This window comes from Danio aesculapii, chromosome 8, assembly GCF_903798145.1.
Source record: "Danio aesculapii chromosome 8, fDanAes4.1, whole genome shotgun sequence".
Taxonomy (NCBI): Eukaryota; Metazoa; Chordata; class Actinopteri; order Cypriniformes; family Danionidae; genus Danio; species Danio aesculapii.
The window spans coordinates 44968669-44991268 of record NC_079442.1 but is presented as its reverse complement, the minus strand read 5'-3'; the positions used below and the strand labels follow the sequence as shown (position 1 = coordinate 44991268).

The 22600-nt window shown below is 36.2% G+C and overlaps 1 protein-coding gene across 1 annotated transcript in view; it reads left to right on the top strand.

Moving 5' to 3' along the window:
- grm6a (glutamate receptor, metabotropic 6a) overlaps positions 1 to 22600 on the top strand; it is a 167174-nt gene that overhangs the window by 138909 nt on the left and 5665 nt on the right. Inside the window, exons 10-11 of the mRNA XM_056464049.1 lie at positions 6568 to 6879; positions 16699 to 16944. Of these exons, the coding sequence (XP_056320024.1) occupies positions 6568 to 6879; positions 16699 to 16941 (555 nt within the window). The 3' untranslated portion in view covers positions 16942 to 16944. The remainder of the gene's footprint in view (positions 1 to 6567; positions 6880 to 16698; positions 16945 to 22600) is intronic.

The window sequence follows — 22600 nt, the reverse complement described above, 5'->3', positions numbered from 1 at the left end:
CTGTTGCTAATTAACCATGTGGATGGACAATAACAGCCTTTTAAGTCCACTAGTAGGCGCAGAAGGCCCCTACTGGCCTATATCTATCAGCTGAAAACCACTGATAACGCCCATTCAATCGAGTGGTAACATTGGAAGTGGGTGACAATAAATACTTTAATCAGGCATATCTTTAAAAAGTTTACTTTTAACTTTAGCTGAGCAGAAATCCCTAAAATATCTTTAAAATCAATGCTTCTAATTTCCCATTCAATCCTGAGTCAATCAATTACAGAAGGTTAGCATGTTTTAGTTTTTTCCTCAGATATACTTTCTGATGAAAGCCAGTGTCAATATTTCATTACTCCAGATTATTAATGTCATTTTTATAAAAGGGGAAAATTCATTAATTTAAAAGTTTGCTTTCTAACTGGTTCAGTTAAACTTACTGTAAAGCATGTATTTTCTTGAGGTAGGTACTCTGCAGTAGGCATGGGCCGGTATAAGATTCTGACGAAATGATAACCTTGGATAAAACTATCACGGTTTCGCAGTATTGTGATTACTGCTCTAAAATACATCCTTTTTAAATGTCTGGGTAAAAACAACAACTTTCCCCCCACTGAACACAATATATTTTATTTTGAGAAACATTTATGATATTTTGGAGCAGTAAACATGTCAGGCTAAATAATTCAAATGAATCATTGATCATTGACTGCTGTCTTCATTAGGTTCAAAAACACAGATTTTTCTCTACAGTTTAAAACAGCATCTTTGAATACCTTTTCGGCTGAGATACCGTTGTTCTAAAAAGCTAAAAAAAAAAAAAAAAAAAAAAAACTAAATAAAAAATCTTACATCCAGTTTAAGTCAGAATTTTTCAGAATATTTCAGAATTTTTCAGAAGTCAGATATTTTTCAAGACACTTCTATTCACCTTATTCTCCGCGTACGAGTAGGCGCAGCCATTTGAATCATTTTGGCATGAAACTTCCGGTCTCATTCACTTCCATACATTTTTAAACGTTAAAAACAGCTTGTTTTGCTGCTTGGGGTTGCAAACTGATGTTTTCTTATTATATTATTCTACTTTGTCTGTATTCTAATGCAAACACTTGTTTGAAGAGTAAGTAGTTTGACCGTTTTTTGCCGTTTATTATTCCTAGTCATTTCTCCCATAGGCAACTGAATCGGAAGTTCTAAAACAATCGCAAAAACGCGCGCACTTCCGCATTGAAGAATAAGGTCAATAAAGCTTCTTCTGACTTCAACTGTATACTTTAGGAATGGTATAGCAGAAAATTTTGGCGGTTTTAAAACCTTGACTTTTCCAAACCCAGGTATACCTTGAAAATGGTTATTGTCCCATGCCTACTCCACAGCGATGGACATTTTGATAACTGTCTGTGTAGGCTATTGAATTTGGTTGCACACTGTCTTGATTATAAGAGAGCAGAATTGCGTAGGCGTGCAGCGGCAGCTGAGACATCGCTTCAGTTAGGAGTCCATTCTGCATGATTCCACGTATCCCGGCTTCTCTTACTACACGTTAAAGGGCACCTATGGTGAAAAATCTACTTTTCAAGCTGCTTGGACAGACATATGTGTAAGTATAGTGTATATATCGTTATATTGGGGTGATAAAAACACACCAAGTCCTTTTTTTTCAATTTAACAACATAAAAACGGTGGACCGATTGGAGCGGTTTTCAGACCGACCGCAACTTTACGTAGGAGTGCGGTCATATCAACAAGAGAGGACGAGCGCAAAGCAACCGGTAATAAAAGGTCTGTTCAGTTTGCTAGAATCATCAATCATCATCAAATGTGATCAAGAAGAGTGAGTTTTACAAGTTAAAATGTTCTAAAACAGAGCATGTGTGTAAAGAGCGATTTACTTCAGCTTTACTTCATCAGCACAGCCGCGTGTCAGAACAGTTATAAAAGAAGAATCTTCAATCCCAGTTGGTGGACATTAAATCAGGTTTATTTTGTACATTAACATAACAGATATCCATACAGCAGTGGAGATTAACCTGTATCCTGTCTCATTTGCGTGCAAAAAGAGTGCAAAGCTAAAGGTCTGTCTGTCTGTGGGACACTGTCTGTGTCTGTGTGTTTCGTGTTCGCGCTGTTTCTGTGTGTATCTGTGTGTGTGTCGTGTCCGCGCTGTGTGTGTGTGGGTGTGTGTGTGTATCTGTGTGTGTGCGTGTCGTGTCCGCTCTGTGTCTGTGTGTATCTGTGTGTGTGAGTGAACTTTGTAACGACATTGTGTGTGACTCATCATAGCAACTCTACAACAAATACTCGTTGTTCTTACTGTAGTATTTCTTACTGTGGTATTTCTCACGAATGCTACGTGAGATCTGCTTCCTTTAAGACTGTCTGTTGTCTGACGCAGGCGAGGGAGGAGATTAAGGCACGCAGACAGGCAGGTAGAAACGATGGGCGGGGAGGACTAGCCTTAAAGGCGCAGTACAACAAAACCGCCACCCGGTGAAAAAATGTATAAATAGGAATTTAATAAAAGGTATAATAAAAAATGTGATGGGTGTTTTGAGCTGAAACTTCACAGACACATTCTGGAGACAAAAAAGACTCATATTACATCTGAAAAAAGGGGTAACCTAGGTGCCCTTTAATATTGGATACTGTTTTAGTAAAAATTTTTGTTTTAGGATGCGCTTGGTTAGCCTACCTTTGACTGGACTGTTCTCACGGTAGAGCTGAAATAAGGAACTGTCCTGGGAGATAAGAGACTTTCCTAGGGAAAAACAGGACATCTGTTCACACTTACTGGGGAGTAAATAGGGCTATTTAAAACTCTGATTGAGCTACAGCTACTCAGAGTCATAGTTTAGCAGCGTCACTGTTTTTGAACAGCAGTGAGCCGTGAGGGATACCTCACATTATTGACATGCGAAAGCATAACGCAAAGAGGCATTTCTCATGTCTTGATGCAAATTAATTAATCAGCCAATCAAGGGCCCTGGGGCTTCAGCCCCCCCTAGCCCTTATGTTAATGCGACCCTGCTCGCAGTAGAAAAAACAAACCACGCCCACTTTTATCTCATTTAATATTCAATTTCTATAGGAACTACGTCACAATATGAAGAAGAAAAAAACGTTAGCTGCTTCCGGTTCATGTGAACTTTAGAAACCGCTGAATTTTAATTCATAAATGAGTATGTTGAACGCTTTTTGTAATTGAATAGTTCTATTTTAGCGGCAGAATTATGTGCGTGAGGCAGCAGCAGCGGCACGGGGGAGACCAGATTAACGGGACGTTAGCGAGAGGATGACTGACAGCAGGACATTTCCAGCACCTCCTCCAGCGCAGTTTGGCAGATGTGTCAGTGGAGAACGGAAACTGTGCCGAGCGCTTCTGACAGCAACATCTGTCTGCGCCGCGACTGCTGTTCTGTTCTGTTCTCCGCTCCACAACTTTCTGGGAAAGTTTTGCATGTTACCTGATGAGCACCCTCGATCAGCTGAAAGTGAGTCACTTCATAGAGGAGAGCAGGTGTGAGGGATGTGCTCTAAATCATGGCTCCCGACAGATGTTCTTGTTTGGTGACCCTCCACCCTTGTGGTGAATGATCAGACGTCTAGCTGCCCTTAGAAGTGTCCTTGTTTTTTCTCTAATTAACCTAGTTAAACCTTTTAATGTCACTTTAAGCTGAATACTATCTTGCTAAATAAGTAGTAAAATATTATGTTCTGTCATCATGATGTACACAAAATTATTTAGTTATTAGAAATTAGTTATTAAAACTATTATGTTTAGAAATGTGGTGAAAACTGTATATATAAAAACCCTCTGGCCTTCTAACACTGTGTCCAAACTACACACTACACGGCACCGCAATACACTATAAAAGGTATTTTTTCCATGCTTATAGGAGTTTTTTTCTAACTCTCTGCAATGGCGACGCAGACAAAAAAAGACTATTGTAATTTTTTTTATATTTAAGGTAACATAGTTATGTCTCTGATTAAAATGTGTTTTTAATTGCTAAACTACTAATGACATTCTTCCAAATTTAATATTATAAATTAGAGTATTTTTGTGCATAATAAAGAATTTACTATGCATTACAAGATGCTTATTTTCATGTTAGACCTCTATTTGGGTGGAAGCAATATACAGTTTTTTGTGTGTCTCTTTAAATGCAAATGAGCTTTAAATGTAAAACACACTGAATATTCTAAATGCTACATTTCAGTCATATCCCACTTTTTTCACTTTCTGAATACCAGTCACATTATTACAAAGCAACGAGCTGAACTTATAGTGTCTTTTGTGTCTTATTGGCAGGAAGCAAAATAAAGTTTTTTGTGTGTCGCTTTAAATGCAAATGAGCTGTTGCTCCCCACCCCTTTCCAAAAGAGGGCGGAGCTTTCACATCTTATGTCTTGGCTGTTATTGAAAATTTAAAAAAATAATCGAAACAAAACAAAAAACTATTTGTTTCTGACAGTCTACATTTAGCATGTTCAAATACACAAAACTCTAATTGTATCCATTTTTTATTCCGAATTAAACACACTGAATATTCTGAATGCTACATTTCAGTAATATCCCATATTTTTCACTTCAGAAATTCACGTTATTACAAAGCAACGTGCTGATCTTATTGTTTCTTTTGTGTCTTTTTAGCTGAAAGCAAAATAGAGTTTTCTGTGTGTCTCTTTAAATGCAAATGAGCTGTTACTCCCCACCCCTTTGCAAAAGAGAATGGAACTTTCACATCTTATGTCTTGGCTTATATTTAAAAATAAAAAAATCATAATCAGAACAAAAAAACTATTTGTTTCTGACAATTTATCATCTTCAAAATACACAAAAGTCTGATTGTGTCAATTTTGTTTTGAGAATTAAACACACTGAATATTCTGAATGCTACATTTCAGTCATATTCCACTTTTTTCACTTCAGAAATTCACGTTATTACAAAGCGACGAGCTGATCTTATTGTTTCTTTTGTGTCTTTTTAGCTGAAAGCAAAATAGAGTTTTCTGTGTGTCTCTTTAAATGCAAATGAGCTGTTGGTCCCCACCCCTTTTCAGTGGGCGGAGCTTTCACAGCTTATGTCTTGGCTTTTGTTTAAAAAAAAAGATTATATTCAGAACAAAAAAACTATTTGTTTCTGACAATTTATCATGTTCAAAATACACAAAAACTGTATTTGTATCATTTTTATTCAGAATTAACAGCACTGATTATTCTGAATGCTACATTTCAGTCACATCCCACTTTTTTCACTTCAGAAATCCAGTCACGTTATTACAAAGCGACGAGCTGATCTTATTGTTTCTTATGTGTCTTTTTAGCTGAAAGCAAAATAGAGTTTTCTGTGTGTCTCTTTAAATGCAAATGAGCTGTTGGTCCCCACCCCTTTCCAAAAGAGGGCGGAGCTTTCACATCTTATGTCTTGGCTGTTATTTAAAATAAAAAAAGATAATCGAAACAAAAAAACTATTTGTTTCTGACAGTCTTTATTTAGCACGTTCAAATACACAAAACTTTAATTGTATACATTTTTTTTATTCCGAATTAAACACACTGAATATTCTCAATGCTACATTTCAGTCATATCCCACTTTTTTCACTTCAGAAATTCAGTCACGTTATCATAAAGCGACGAGCTGATCTTATACTTTCTTTTGTGTCTTTTTAGCTAAGAGCAAAATAGAGTTTTCTGTGTGTCTCTTTAAATGCAAATGAGCTGTTGGTCCCCAACCCTTTCCAAAAGAGGGCGGAGCTTTCACAGCTTATGTCTTGGCTTATATTTAAAAATAAAAAAATCATAATCAGAACAAAAAAACTATTTGTTTCTGACAATTTATTATCTTAAAAATACACAAAAGTCTGATTGTGTCAATTTTGTTTTGAGAATTAAACACTCTGAATATTCTGAATGCTACATTTCAGTCACATCCATCTTTTTTATTTCAGAAATCCAGTTACGTTATCATAAAGCGACGAGCTGATCTTATTGTTTCTTTTGTGTCTTTTTAGCTGAAAGCAAAATAGAGTTTTCTGTGTGTCTCTTTAAATGCAAATGAGCTGTTGGTCCCCACCCCTTTCCAAAAGAGGGCGGAGCTTTCACATCTTATGTCTTGGCTTTTGTTAAAAAAAAAAGATTATATTCAGAACAAAAAAAACTATTTGTTTCTGACAATTTATCATGTTCAAAATACACAAAAACTGTATTTGTATCATTTTTATTCAGAATTAACAGCACTGATTATTCTGAATGCTACATTTCAGTCACATCCCACTTTTTTCACTTCAGAAATCCAGTCACGTTATTACAAAGCGACGAGCTGATCTTATCGTTTCTTTTGTGTCTGTAAAAAAAAGCACTTTAAAACCCATCATTAAGAGCAATCAGGCTGATAGGTGGCCTATTTTACCCAGTAATCTTGTGTGAAGTCGTGTCTGCTGAAGAGCGGCTAAAACAGCCTCTTTTTTTACGCTTTACTCTGCATCAATCTCGCAGCGGCTCTTGACAAATGAGTCTGCCCTTCTGACTGCCTCAGTCTGGCCGTTAATGATAAGCTTTTTTCTTCTCTCCGCAGGTTGTGGGAGTTTTCGTCTGGTTTGGAGTGATGCCGCCGCACACCACCGTGGACTACGAGGAGCTGAGGCCGCCTAATCCAGAGCTGGCGCGGGGCATCCTGAAGTGCGACATGTCAGATTTGTCGCTCATCTGCTGTCTGAGTTACAGTATCGTGCTGATGGTCACTTGCACCGTGTACGCGGTCAAGAGTCGAGGCGTGCCCGAGACCTTCAATGAAGCCAAACCCATCGGCTTCACCATGTACACCACCTGTATCATCTGGCTGGCCTTCGTACCCATTTTCTTTGGCACAGCGCAGTCCACTGAGAAGGTGAGATGTGCAATGTGATCAATTAATAACCAGTTGTTCTATTTTAAACATCTACCCCAGTTTTAAAGACAGGGCTTAAAGGAATAGTTCACCCAAAATTTGTATTTACTATTTACTCGCCCTCAAGTGGTTCTAAACTGTTGAACACAAAAGAAGATATTTTGAAGAATGTTAGAAACATGTAACCATTGACAGTTTCCTTTAAAATATTTTCTTTTGTGTTTACAGAAGAAAAAAAAAACAACAGAAGATGGATGAGTAAATGATGACAGAATTAACATTTTTGGGTAATCTGTTCCTTTAAGCCTAATTCCAGACTAAGTCTGAGCTGTTTCAACTCAAAGAAACGTGCACTGACTAAATATTAAACATAAAACCAGTGATTTTATTTTATTTTATTTTTATACCAAAAATTTATAAAAATTACATACAGTTGAAGTCAGAATTATTAGCCCCCCTTTGATTTTTTTTTCTTTTTTCACAGTAAAATTTCACAGTATGTCTGATAATGATTTTTCTTTCAAAGGTTTTATTTGTTTTATTTCGGCTAGAATAAAAGCAGTTTTTAATTTTTTAGAAGCCATTTTGAGGTCAAAATTATTAGCCCCTTTAAGCCATATATTTTTGCGATAGTCTACAGAACAAACCATCATTATACAATAACTTGCCTAATTACCCTAATCTGCCTAGTTAACCTAAGCCTTTCAGTGGCCTTTCAGCCTTTAAATGTCACTTTAAGCTGTATAGAAGTGTCGTGAAAAATATCTAGTCAAATATTATTTACTGTCATCATGGCAAAGATAAAATAAATCAGTTATTAGAAATGAGTTATTAAAACTATTATATTTAGAAATGTGTTGAAAAAAATCTTCTTACAGAAAATGGGGAAAAAAATAAACAGGGGGGCTAATAATTCTGACTTCAACTGTACATGTCCTATTTCAGGGGTCATCAATCTCAGTCCAGGAGGGCCGGTGTCCCTGCAGGGTTTAGCTCCAACTTGCCTCAACACACCTGCCTGTGTGTTTCAAGTAAACCTAGTAAGACCTTGATTAGCTTGTTCAGGTGTGTTTGATTAGGCTTGGAGCTAAAATCTGCAGGACACCGGCCCTCCAGGAACAAGTTTGGTGAACCCTGTCCTATTTGAACTATGGACTAATCCTAACTTAGTTTAAGCCCTGTTTATGAAACCAGGCTCTGATGTATTCAACACACTACAAAATATTCTGAATGGTGTAATAGTAGTAATAAATAATTATTTTATTGTTTTACTTTAGGAATTCTTAGTATTAGTATATTTATGGATTAGGAATATTTATGAATGTCTCCAATAGACACCTACAGAGCGGCATTAATGCGTCCTGAAGTAAAGTCAAATGGCTATAAACTCCAGCAAGATAAAGTCATTGAATGCAGAGCCATAGATCTTTATCTATAAATGAAGCATAATTATGTTCGTCCGTCGGCGCCAGTGGTGTAGTGGTTAGTGCGTCGACACATGCGCTCCGGTGCTCGCGGCGACCCAAGTTTGATTCTGCCTTGCGGTCCTATGCCGATCCTTTCCCTCTCTCTGCTCCCCAGGCTTTCCTGTCAATATTCTCTAATGTCCTGTCTATTAAAGGTGAAAACCCCAAAAATAAAAAATTATAAAATTGTGTTCGTCCTAACTGAAAGCTACGTTGTGTTTGCTAGCCTCAAGCATCATGCACCTGTCAGTCAGTCAGTCAGCATGTCACCTTAAAGCAGTGGTCACCAAACTTGTTCCTGGAGGGCCGGTGTCCTGCAGATTTTAGCTCCAACCCTAATCAAACACACCTGAACAAGCTAATCAAGGTCTTACTAAGTATACTTGACCCCTGCCTTAAAGAGTTAAACAAATAACGAACAGCACTACTACCATTACAGAAAAGTTTGCGCTGTTATAATTCACTTACCTTTTAATACGTTTTTGTGCGATTATAACCCGCTATTAAAAAAAGAAACGGCTGATTGTTTTTAATGAGAAGCTGTAATGTAGCCGTGGCGGGATGAATTTTGGTGTGGCGCCCCACCATGGAAGAATAAATGTAGTGGAAACCTTAATTTAGTTATTGCCCAGCTGGCACACAACGTCAAAAGACGTTAAAATTAGGTTAGATTTAGGTCGTGATGTCAGGTGATCAAAATTCAAGTCTAGCCATCGTCTAAGGCCAATGTTATTTCGACGTTCAATAATGACATCAAATGGCGTTGATATTTGGTTGACTTTAGGTTGTATTGGAAAGTGACCAAAATCCAATGTCGAGCCAACATCTTCATCTGAGAAAAACTACTACTTTCTTATACGCACTTGTACACAGCACCTTATATCAATATACAACGCAATACCTTCTCCATTCGTATTTGTACACAGCACCTTATAACCTGTATATTTATAACAAATCTGTACACACAATTCAACATCCACATTTATTGACTAACTTCATCTCTGTTTAATGTTTATCGTCTTTTTTAATTGTTTATTTTTCATATTTATTTATTTTGTGTTGGTCACTTGTCACTTTATGTACACTGGAAGCTTCTGTAGCCAAAACAAATTCCTTGTTTGTGTGAAGCACATTTGGCAATAAAACTGATTCTGATTCTGATTTAACCAACTTCATATTGACGTCAAATACTGACATGTATTCCTCAGGTATGGCAACCAAAATCCAAAGTCTGATAGACGTCATAGTGGTAAGATCCACACAACGTCAAGCTGTAACATCATTAGACATTGATATTTGGTTGCTTTTAGGTTAGACGTTGGACATTGCCTGACGTTGAGTTCTAACGTTTACCTGATTTTCATTTCTAAACAAAATGCAACCTCCCCATGACGTTGGGCTACAACGTCAATCTGACGTCATGTTGACGTCTTGTGCCTACTAGGTGTTTAAGGCCATTTTGGTCATCATCATACAGTAAACATCCGTCATCTTATCATCACTAGCTACAGTATGTTTCCATCCACTTATTTTTATGCACATTTTGGATATGCGCAAAAAAAACGGTTGATGGAAACGCCATGATGCGCATAAATTTTGAAAATGCGCATAAAAAACTTATGTGCATAAGTAGGATATACTTTTTATTCGATAAGAAAAGATGCGCATAAACTACGATGCAAACACTTTTACCGCACAAATTTCAGTATGCGCATTACAAAAGGTCATGTGATTTTGTTATAAGAGATCATGTGATGAAGAAAATGTGTATGAATGGACAAACAGCAGGCTGAGCACACTGTAAACCATCTGAACTGTTGTTTTGGTCATTCTAAAACGCCTTACCATTTAAGGATTAGTGTTATTACATTATTAATGACCTCCAGAATCAAGAGCGTCTGTGCTACGGGTCTGACACCTTCAAACGCCACCGCGCATTCACTGCGTGTCAGGATTGCCTTCAGAGGCGCAAGTCATTTATTAGATGAAGAAAAGATTGACGCAGCTTCTCCTACCACAGTAAATCAAGTTTTTACTGTTGATATTTGGCGCCAGTTAATCAGGAAGTGACGATTTTGTTCGCTTTGACTCGTTGGATGGAAATTTTATGGCTTTATTCGCAAGTCTTTAATGCGATAATCCAGTTTTGCGCATAAAGTTCATTCGCATTTTTGGATGGAAACCTAGCTAGTGAAATGCATCTAAACAATACTTGTAAAGATTTAAGACATCTTCTTGGACACTTTTAATGCTTCCAAACTGTTTGCTGCAAATATAAAGTTAACATGTCTTGAAATGGATCATTATGATGCGATTTGATTGGACAGGAATCGCAGGACCTATTTTTCTAATCCTCACAGACAAGAAAATATATAGTAATGACTGCAGGTTGAAGGAAAGAAGTGGAGTAAAACTACAGATACAGCACTAAAAATGTACTCAAGGAAAAGTAAAAGTACACATTTTTGAAATTACTTAGTAAATTACAATACCTGAGAAAAACTACTCAATCACAGTTTGAAGAGTTCACACTTAGATATTGTTTGCCAACTGTTAGCAAGTTTGGCATGCTGTCCCGGGAGAGAACCCTGAGCTCGGAGATAGGTGAGCCCAGGGCTCCCGCCTGGTCCATAGAGCATATGAGGGGAGTACGAGATCAGGTGGTTCTCGAGAGCTCCCCGTGGTAAAGGAAGAAAGGAGGAGAAGGGGTGGATGGGGGGTTTCTTCGGAAAACGAAGATGAGAGAGTAGTTCTAGCTAGGCTACTTATAGTGAGTTGGGGTTAATCTGATTGGCTAACTAGTGAATGTAGATGAGTGGCCAGCTGCAGTCAATCATATCCTGTGCTCCTCTCGAAATTAGTTTGTGAAACTTCACAAAGAGAGCATTTGTAATTAGCTACTTTACACCACTGATTATTTATCTTTTTACTCCATAGCAAACAGTTGTGAACAGTTTTCATAATTTCTCATGTGTGTGTTTTTTGCTAGATGTGTTAGGTGGTACTATTTTTTTTCTTTTAAAGACGTGTAATGACAGCCTTAGACTCAGTGACAGTGAGAAATTGTAAGGTATGAGTGCTTTTCTCCTGCATTTACAGTGGAGGAAAAAAAGCAATCTTCAGACCTCTTGAAAACACAATATATATATATATATATAAACTCAACAGCATCTCTCAGTGCAACAACTTCCAGTTTTTACACCACACTGTTGTTTTCTCTCAGTACCTCGCCAATCCGTCAACAAAAGAGCGCAGCTTAGTCGCCCGTTTAAGTCCTTAAGTAGAAAATGCAGTGAAATGAAGTCATTTCAATACCAAAAGCATTGAAGTAAAGCAGCAACCTGCCAGGCTCACGATAACAAGTCCAAGTTGCATTGCTCACAGTTTCGCTTTTGAAGAGGCCTTTGATACGGCAGACGTGGAAAGGGATGAGATGAGGGGGGGAAAAAACACAACATTTCATTTCTCCCCTTTATCTCCCAAAGACACACCATGACATGGAGACAAAGACTCGTCCGCCCACCGCCGAGGTTCCACTGTGGGAGGAGGTTGATAACGCAAGTGTTTGGGAGCCTGAAAGACAATGTCGAGCCATCTTAATAAAAAGCCAGAAGCCTCGTCAGCGGGATTTAGGAATTAGAGCATTAGTTATTGCTGAAAACAGATGAAACGACAGGTAGCTTCCCACCGACGTGCCGTTTAATTCATCACGCTAATACTGTATACATAAATGGTGTTTCCTGGTGGGCTGGTGCTGTTTTAGTTGAATTGGCAGGAGCTGATGGGGAATATTGTGGATGTTTATTTTGATGCATTGCCATGGCCTGGTCATAGGAGGATTTGGTCGCTCATTCAACAGGATTTAAGAGATCTTTCAATTTAAGCATTATGTTTGATGTTTGTTTTGTTATTTTTTTTAAGACAGTTGTATTCAGAGATGTAAAATCAATATGGTTAGCATCAATATAGAGTGTCTATTGTCAATATCCCGTCTTTGTTGTTAGTTTTTGGTTTGTAAGTAATGCTGTTTTCTGAGTTTAGTTTATTGTTGTTACATTTAGAATTTCTAATTATTTTTATTATTATCATCATTATTATTATTATTATTATTATTATTTCATTCATTTTACTTCGGTATAGTCCCATATTTATCAGGGGTTGCCACAGCCGAATGAATCGCCAGCTATTCTGGCATATGTTTTATGCAGCGTGTAACGAGGAGACTGACACGGAGGGATCCATTATGCAGTATTTATTAGTCACAGTCAAACACAAACATCCAATACGCACTAAAGTGCGAACACACATCAACAGTAATCAATAATGGTCTTTGGGCTGGCAGCTGACAGACACAGATTGATATACCAGGCATAGGTCAGTGGCAGGCGGTGTGGTTCAGAATCCGTTAGACAGGCTTGGGTCGAGGGCAGGCAGCGTTGTTCAGAGTCCGTGTATAAAGCAAGGGTCGTGGGCAGGCAGAAGGCAACTCAGAGTCAGAAACAGTCCGGGGTTATTCTCAGAAGATCAGACAGGAAAGCCCGCTCAGTAATACTGGCCGGGGCTAAACAAGACTTCGCAATGAACTGGTGTTTGAGTGTGGCTTATATAGGAAGCGCGGGTCGTTAACTAGATTCAGTTCAGGTGTGTGCACAATCAGTTTAGATGGATGATGTAATGCTTAAAAGTCCGGGGATGGTGACCTCTGCTGGCCAGCGAGGGGAATGACTGGGACCGAGTCGGTAACACAGCGGATGCCATTCCAGCCACAAACCAGTAGTGAGAAATATTATTATTATTATTATTATTATTATTATTATTATATTTATTATTATTATTATTGTTATTATTATTAATAATTATCAATACATATAAGAATGATTAATTATTATAAATGATAAAATTTTACAATATATAGTGATTTATAGGGATGTAATGGTTGAAAATTACATTGTTGGTTGAAATTTGACAATGTCGGTTGAAAATTGTCGGTGGAAAATTGATTCAAATATGTGACGATTCAAACCAGAAGAATGAGTCGCGATACATGTTTTGACCAGAGGGCGCAAACTCGCTTTATCTGCACAAGAGGTGGGGCGGCAGAGTAAAATGACAGTGGTGAGGCACACTAGACAAAACAACAAACTGTGTGCAAATACTGCAAAAAGGCGTAACAGAACAGAACAACAAATATGATACAAATAAATCATCACCACAGTGAAAAACTACTGTCACTGGAAAAAAAAACTATTAAATAGCCAAACAATGCAGACCGGATGATTTGCAGCTCAGGGGTGCGTTTCCCAAGACCATTGTTAGCCAACTAAGGTCGCAAGTTTTGTCCTGACAAAGAGTTCGTTCATTTGGCGCTTCCCAAATCCATCGTTTTAACAAACATTTGCAAACTGCAAACTTGTGCACTTGCAACTACACCCCTAGAGCTGTAGTTAGAAGCATAGTTCCTGGCTGTGTTCTACTCCCACTTACCCCCCCCCCCCCCCCCCCCCTATATGCCCTATTCATTTAGAACATTCTAACATTTACACTTGGAATGATTTTTTGAAAATAAAGCATCAAAGTCATCTCTTAAGTGTAATTTGCTTTCAAAGTATTTTTACACTTCAGTTTTAGGGATCTTCATGTTTACAGTTGTGCTCCCTTCGCAGTGCACTTTGAAAACACTGATGTCATTTTGAACACAGCCTCATGACGAGCTATAGGTGACCTATTATTTAAAAGCAGAATCTATGTTACGTCTCCAAAGCTTGTGAAAACAAAAAGCACAGCTGTATATGACATGGGCCTGCTGGTTCTCAATAATATTTGTTATTGAGTGCTACAGAGATCTCCTGGTGCATCAGTGTTTTCATAGTGAAAGTGTGAAGATGTTTTTCAGACTGAAAGTGAAAGCTGTTCTATTACAGAGGCAGGTATTAGATTATTTTTAACCCTCTTTTCAAATAAGATTATGCATATTTTAATAATTTTCTTCTTATTATTAAATATTTAAAAATGTTCAAGAATATCTCTTAAGTGTATCACACTGATACTTATTCTAATTAATTATACAAGTAATATTAATTATTCACCTTCATAATCATGTTCAACTCCTGCCTCTATCCTACTATATAATTAGTAATTTTGTAATCAGTATTTTGTGCCAGTGGCCAGTCCTCTGGGGCAGAGGACCTATTGACCATCTCTGTACACACTGCTCTCTGGTTTAGGAAAGGCTTTGCTCTCCACACCAGCCATCTCAGTCTTTTTCTTCAGCAGGTGACATTGTAAATGTGCAAAGACCTCAGCTTATGCCAGAAAACATAGATATGCTGATATTTATTTTAAAGAAAATTTTAAATCCCAGCAGTCACAGTTTTAGTTTGTTAATATAAATATGTCTTCTTTGGTCTGTATTGTTCTTTATTTTGTAATTAGTTTTTAAAATAGTAATTTAGTTATGGCCGCAAATATATTTAGCAAAAAAGTTTAGCAAAAAAATGAAAGGGCTCTTCACCTTAAATTTCTTTCAAATAATTTTGTTTAAAAATCGTGACTAAATTGTGAATCGCGCGATTAGTATTGTGAATCGTATCGACTCATGAGTCAGGTGAATCGCTACATCCCTAGTGATTTATATAGTATATAGAGCTAAAAAAAACATGGATAACATTGTGCTTTTTGAGTTCATTGCTGTTACATTCAGTAATTTTAGTGCTCTGACTAAAACTGAAATGAAAATCAGAAATGGTTGAATAAGTTATTAATAATAATAGTAATAACAGTAACAACAGTTAATAATAATAATATCAACAATAACAATTATACTAAAATAATCAAAATAATTATTAATACATATGAGAATGATAAATTCTAACAACTTATAAAGTATAGCAATGTATGTTGATTTAAGAGCTAAAAACATGCATAGCATTAATGCACTGCTATGTGCTTTTATCATCATTTGTAAAATGAGTTATTTATAATAACAACAATAATAATTATTATCATTAATGTCACATTAATTTTAATTATTCATGTAAAACATTATTATTTTTTTATTTGTATAACATTAATTATTAATATTAAAAATAATAAATTAATAATGAATAAATAAATAAATGTAACGAAATATTTTAAAGTTATAAAATGAATATTTAGAGTTATAAAATGAACATGGAACTCATTAATACACTACTAGGTGTTCAAAAGATTATTATTTATTTTTTAAGCTGGCATTTATATTCCACTAGGATCCATATCATTCACCACAAGTGATAATAATACAATTTTATGTCTTTATGCATATGTAATTTTATTTTGAATGTAAAAAATAATCAAACAAATGCTGTTCTTTTGAACTCTTTTATTGATCAAAGAACTTTTTTGTACAAAAGATTTAAGTAGCACAAATGTGTTCAGCACTTATAATAATAAATGTTATGAGAATCAAAAAATTCAAATAGAAAATAAATTCAAATTGACAATGTTATTTTGCTAGTGTACGTTATTAGTCTTTCGGTGAACAATTAATCCGAGCAAAGTTAATCCACTGAAAAAACGGTTTGTTTTGGTAACCTTTAATTAAAATCTGGCCATCTGCTTCTTCCCTGGAACAGCAGTCCTTCTCTGATGATGATGATTGGGCGAAATATGCTTAGCCACGCCCCTCCAACCATTAGCTTTCTAAATACAAAAGGAGAGGAGGAGCACAAACATAAAACCCTGCCCCCTACTCATGATTCATTTCAATTGGAAATACAGATGAAGTCAGAATGATTCGCCCTCCTGTGATTTATATTTTCTTTCTTTTTCAAATATTTCCCAAATGATGTTTAACAGAGCAAGGATTTTTTTCACAGTATTTCCTATAATATTTTTTCTTCTGGAGAAATTCTTATTTGTTTTATTTCAGCTAAAATAAAAGCAGTTAAAACATTTTTTAAACCATTTTAAGGTCAATATTATTAGCCACCTCTAGGCAATATTTTTTCAGATTGTCTACAGAGCAAACCATCATTATACAATGCCTCATTACCCTAACTTGCCTAATTAACCTAGTTAAGCCTTTAAATTTCACTTTAAGCTGGATATTAGTATCTTGAAAAAAATCTAGTAAAATATTATGTACTGTCATCATGGCAAAGATAAAAGAAATCAGTTAAATTAGTTATTAAATCTATTATGTTTAGAAATGTGTTGAAAAAATCTCTCTATTAAACAGAAATTGGGGGAAAATATACAATCAATAATTCTGACTTCAACTGTACATCATCTTTATTTCATTAAAGTGTCTAGCACTAGTGTTCTCTCCAATGTATGCTGCGTTCAGCTGATCTGTTGCCTGTGTTTGCTGCAGATGTTCATCCAGACGACGACGCTGACCGTGTCCATGAGTCTGAGTGCCTCCGTGTCTCTAGGGATGCTCTACATTCCCAAAGTGTACGTCATCATCTTCCACCCGGAGCAGAACGTGCAGAAGCGCAAACGCAGCTTCAAGGCTGTGGTTCAAGCCGCCACCATGTCCTCGCGTCTCTCGCAGAAATCCATCAACGAGAAGCAGAACGGAGAAACCAAGATCGAGCCTGACCGGACGCAGTAACAGGTAACAAATGGAAACAGAGAGGCCGCTCTCAATCCACACCATTAAAGCTAGCTAAGAAATATTCATTTATTCTTTTTCTTTTTGGCTTAGTCCCTTTATTAATCTAGGATTGCCACAGCGGAATGAACTGCCAACTTATCCAGCATAAGTCCAAAGACATGTGGTACAGGTGAATTGAATTAGCTAAATTGCAAGGGCATAGAATTGGCATGGACAGAGGGGAAGTGTCCCCACCAATAATAAACCAAATACTGAAATGTCCCTACCATAATTTAAATGACCCTTAGTAACCTACAGGTGCATTAGGTCAAGTTTGCTACGAGTTCACTGTAAAACTATTAACCAAGGCTGTGCAATTAATCAAAATTCGCTTTCGATTTTGGCCTCCATGATTATGAAAAACTATAGTTGGGATAAAACAGTTGAATTGCATCACACACCTCTCTAAAATTCTTTAAATTTATATCTCCTCAAAGCCCGACTGCGGTAAAATCATGTAAATTGACTTTTGCCGCATGGGACGTGATTGTTATTTGTGTTATTAAGTGTTTATTTTATATTATAAGTACTTTATTCATGTTTTTAAAGCTTGAAACAGAATTTGTGCTGTTCAATGCAGCTCTAAGGATGTATGTCCCCGCTAATGACAAGAGCAAATCTACACCCTTGCTAAATTGGCCATAGTGTATGTGTGTGAATGCGAGAGTGTATGGGTGTTTCCTAGTGCTGGATTGCGGCTGGAAGGGCATTCGCTGCATAAAACATATACTGGATAAGTTGGTGGTTCATTCCGCTGTAGCGACCACTAATAAATAAAGGGACGAAGCCGAAGGAAAATAAATTAATTATCTTATTATTTTTGTTTCATTTGATATTTTTAATAATTTTTTTTGTTATAAATGTTTTCATCTAATGTTTCCTTTCATGTAATATTTGTTAGCTATATATACAAAATATTATCTATTAACATTTCCTGTCAGCTTTACTTCAAGTAACAAAAGTAATTAGAAAATAATCAGCTTTTTCATTTCTTTTAGGTTTCATGTGATATTTGTAATAATATTGTTTTTTATAAAAAAATTTTGTTTATTGTTCTTAAATATGATTTTATTTTAGGGTTAATTTACGTTTTAGTTCAAAAAAGGGGGAGAACATGCAAACTCCACGCAGAAGGGCATCCGCTGTGTAAAACATGTGCTGGATAAGTTGCCGGTTCATTCCGCTGTGGCGACCCCTGATTAATAAAGGGACTAAGCTGAAAAGAAAATGAATGAATAAATAAATAATATGCTTTTTTCATCTATTATTTCCTGTCATCTTTACTTCAGCTAACAAAATGAGATCTTTTTAGTTTTTTTTTTGTTTGTTTTTGTTTGCTTTTTACACAAGAAAAAACAATAATATAAAAAAACTGCAAAATTGTCAATAAAATAAAATAAAATAAAGTAGACAACAATAATGCATGTTACAATCAGGGATAGTGCTGAGCTATTTTACAATGGTATGCCAGAATAGACTAAGCATGAGGGTCTGGACAGAGAGAGAAAAGAAAAACCCCTGCCAGTCCCTAGTTAGCAGGTGTCAACCGCCAACTATTCCAGCATATGTTTTACGTAGCGCAACCCAGCCGCAACCCAGTACTGGGAAACACCCATACACTCTCTCATTCACACACACTCATACACTACGGCCAATGTAGAGCACCCGGAGGAAACCCATGTGAACGAGAGGAGAACATGCAAACTTCACACAGAAATGCCATTCTTAGTAATATTACTTTATTAAAAACATATAAAAATATTATCAAATATACAGCTTTTAAAGTTAATATGTACGTCAATGACCTAAACATTTTGAATCGTTTGTTTATAATAATAATAATATACTAGTTTTATAAATATATATATATAAAAATATATATTGGCAGCACAAGACTGATAAATTTACCAACCCCAATGCACTATAAGTAGATTTTTCATTAAACTACTAAACAATAAAACAGGCATAGACATACATCAAACCTGAGCCTTATCTGGACACCATAATAGACTGGTCCGGTCACCGTAGCAACACCCCAGCATCCAATCACCTGCATGGCAATTTAACACCTGGAATTTTTATGTTTTCATGCTGTGTTTGGGTTCTGCTGTGAATTCATATTTGCTATATAAAGTGTAAATCTCTAAACTTGCTTGTGAACTTTTATGCCCTCGAATGACTTACACCAGCAGATCTGCAGAGAAATACTGCTCCGTAATAGATTTCATTGCAATAAACTGTCCTCAAAGCTTCCGAGATGGGATTGTTAGAGAACTGCTTGCTTTATATTCAATATTTAAGGTGCCCTGAATCCTTTTTACGTGAGCCGTATTGAGTGCACCCTCACATTTTTATATCCATAACATCTCTGTCTCTCTTGCTTCTTTAAATTGCAGCGAAATGCTTTCGGGTTTATTTTCCACTTGTTCTCTATCTCTGCTGCACACATTTGCTTCCTCAACACATGCAGTTTGAAGTAGCACATCTCATTACTTCCATATTACCCAGCAAAAAAAACACTAAAGCCCGCACCAAATTGTTGAAATGATGCTTGTTGATATGGATATTTCCCTGCGTTGCAACCACATTTGGGTGCTCAAGTGAAGAAACTGAGCAGAAATTGAAGTGGGATTGAAGTACTTTGAATGTGATTCATTTATGGACTTTATGAATGCATTTATTAGTTAAAAAATGGTGCTAAATAATTCTGTTTGATGTTGTAAGAGCTTCTTTTCTTCTCTCGGCGTCTGATAGAAACCTTATATGAAATATTACTACAATAGCTCAAAGGTTTTGGGGTCAGAAAGATTTCTTTGGAAAATAATATGTTTTTGAAAGTCTCCAGTGCTCAGTAAGGCTGCGTTTGATGATCAAAAATTCAGTAAAAAATATTATGATTGTGAAATATTGTTAAAATATAAAATAGCCATTTTCTATTTTAACATATTTTAATATATGATTTATCTATATGATCCAAAGCAGACATTTCTGCATTATTGTTTCAGTCTTTACTGTATTATTCAACCCTTGACCACAAAGCCAGTCATAAAGATCTGTTTTTAATATATAAGTAAACTTTTCCAGTCCCGGCTGGGTCAGTTGGCATTTCTGTGTGGACTTTGCATGTTCTGCCTGTGGTCGCATGGATTTCCTCCAGGTGTTCCGGTTTCCCCCACAGTGGCCGTAGTGTATGTGTGTGAATGAGTGTGTATGGATGTTTCCCAGTACTGGGTTGCAGCTGGAAAGGCATCAGCTGCATAAAGCATATTCTGGATAAGTTGGCGGTGGAAAATGAATGAATAAATAAATAAGTTTTCTTTTAATATATGGTTTGTTAGGATATGATAATATGTGGATGAGAGACAACAGATACAAAATAAAAAGAAAATATTATTGAGAAAATCGCAAATTCATGCATATTACTAAAATGCATATTCCTAATTTTAACGATTTTTATATATTTACAATAGTCAAAATTTAACTTCATAATATATATTAAATATTCAAATGATTTGGGCATGAAATAAAAATCTGTAATTTTGAATAAAATATTCATACAAATATACAGTACCTGTGCTTCTAAATAAATTTAGAAGTTTATTTTGGCTCAGGGTCGTATATGACCATGTAGGAATCATTATAATATGCTGATTTAATGGTCAAGAAACATCATCAAGGGCATCACGGTGGCGCATTGGGTAGCACGATTGCCTCCCAGGATGATGGTCACTGGTTCGAGCCTCGACTGGGTCAGTTGCCATTTCTGTGTGGAGTTTGCATGTTCTCCCCGTGTTAGTGTGGGTTTCCTCTGGGCGCTCCGGTTTCACAGTCTAAAGACATGCGGTATAGGTGAATTGGGTAAGCTAAATTGTCTGTGGTGTATGTGTGTAAATGAGAGTATATTGGTGTTTCCTAGTAAGGGGTTGCAGCTGGAAGGGCATCCGCTGTGTAAAACATGTGCTGGATAAGTTGATGGTTCATTCAAAAGTTTTTTTCTTGCCCAGGTATGTATATGACCATGTAGAAATCATCATAATATGCTGATTTGATGCTCAAGATGCATCAATGTTAAAAACAATTGTGTTGCTGCATATTTTTATACAAACTTAGTTTCAGGAGTTTTATTGTGAAAAGAACAGCTAATTAATTTCATCAAATCTTACACTATTTTTTTATTCATATATTAAGTAGCTTCACATGCTAGTATTAGATCATATTTGTCAGTCCCACTAGAACTGTGTGAGTCCAATGATTCTGGAAATTAAAAAAAGAACATTTACAAGATTTGTGTGTATTTTTACAGCAAAACACAAGAGTTAAAGTTGTTACAGAATCATTTTTTTTAATTCCAAAGTCATTTTAGGCCACAAACATAAAAAAACCTCTGTGCACAATCCTTGAATGACTGATTTGTACATTTTTTAAGCTACATATTTAAAATAAAAAAAAAGACCAGATTGTGCATTGCGCAAACAGTATGTGACCCTAAGCCACAAACCCATTCTTATGTTGCACAGGTGGATTTTAATAAAACATTATTTTCAATTCTAAAGATTTGCAATAACCAAAACTGCATTGTATAGTTAAAAATGATAGATTCTTCTTCTGTGCCAAAAATCATTAGTATTACGTAAAAATAAACGTAGTAAATTTCCTACTGTAAATAAATCAAAACTCTCTTTCAGATCAGTAATTTGAATTGTTAAGAACTTAATTTGCTCAAATTTAAAGGCGATTTTATCAATATTTACTTCTACTTGAACCCTCAGATTCTAGTTTGTCAAACATCTGCATCTCAGCCAAATATTGGTTGTTGCTTGAAGGGATACAGCTGTGGCTGGACGTTCATTTATTCATTTATTATTCAAATAATTAAGAATTATTTATTAAATGATCTATTAATTGTATTTAATTAACGTCTACCCCTACCTCAACCCTAAACCAAACCGTCACAGCAATGTAGAAAAACAGTAACTAAACATTATTATTTATTAAATTACCCATTACATTTTATTTTATTAACCTCTACCCCCATCCCAACCCTAAACCCAACCATCACAGTAAAGTAAAAATAATTATTGTTGTATAGTGTTACAGAATTTATTCAATTCAATTCACCTTTATTTGTATAGCGCTTATACAATGTAGATTGTGTCAAAGCAGCTTCACATAAAAGGTCATAGTAAATTGCAACAGTGTAGTTCAGTTTGTAGTGTTTAAGTTCAGTTCAGTTTAGCTCAGTTCAGTGTGGTTTAATAATCACTACTGAGAGTCCAAATACTGAAGAGCAAATCCAACGATGCGCAGCTCTACAGATTCCAAACCATGCAAGCCAGTGGCGACAGCGGAGAGGGAAAAAAAATTCACTAATTGGCGAAGTGAAGAAAAAAAGACTCAGACTAAGAGAAACCAGGCTCAGTTGGGTATGACCATTTTAATTTCTCCGCTGGCCAAACGTCTTGTGCAGAGCTGCAGTCTCAGCGGCGGAGGCTGGAAGCTGGCCTCAGCGAAGACTGGTCTGTCTCTGGAGCGTCACAGGAATCAGTCTCATGTTCCACTCCTCCATGACCACCACAGTAGCTGCTCAGGATATGGCCTGGTCCAGGATATGGAAACC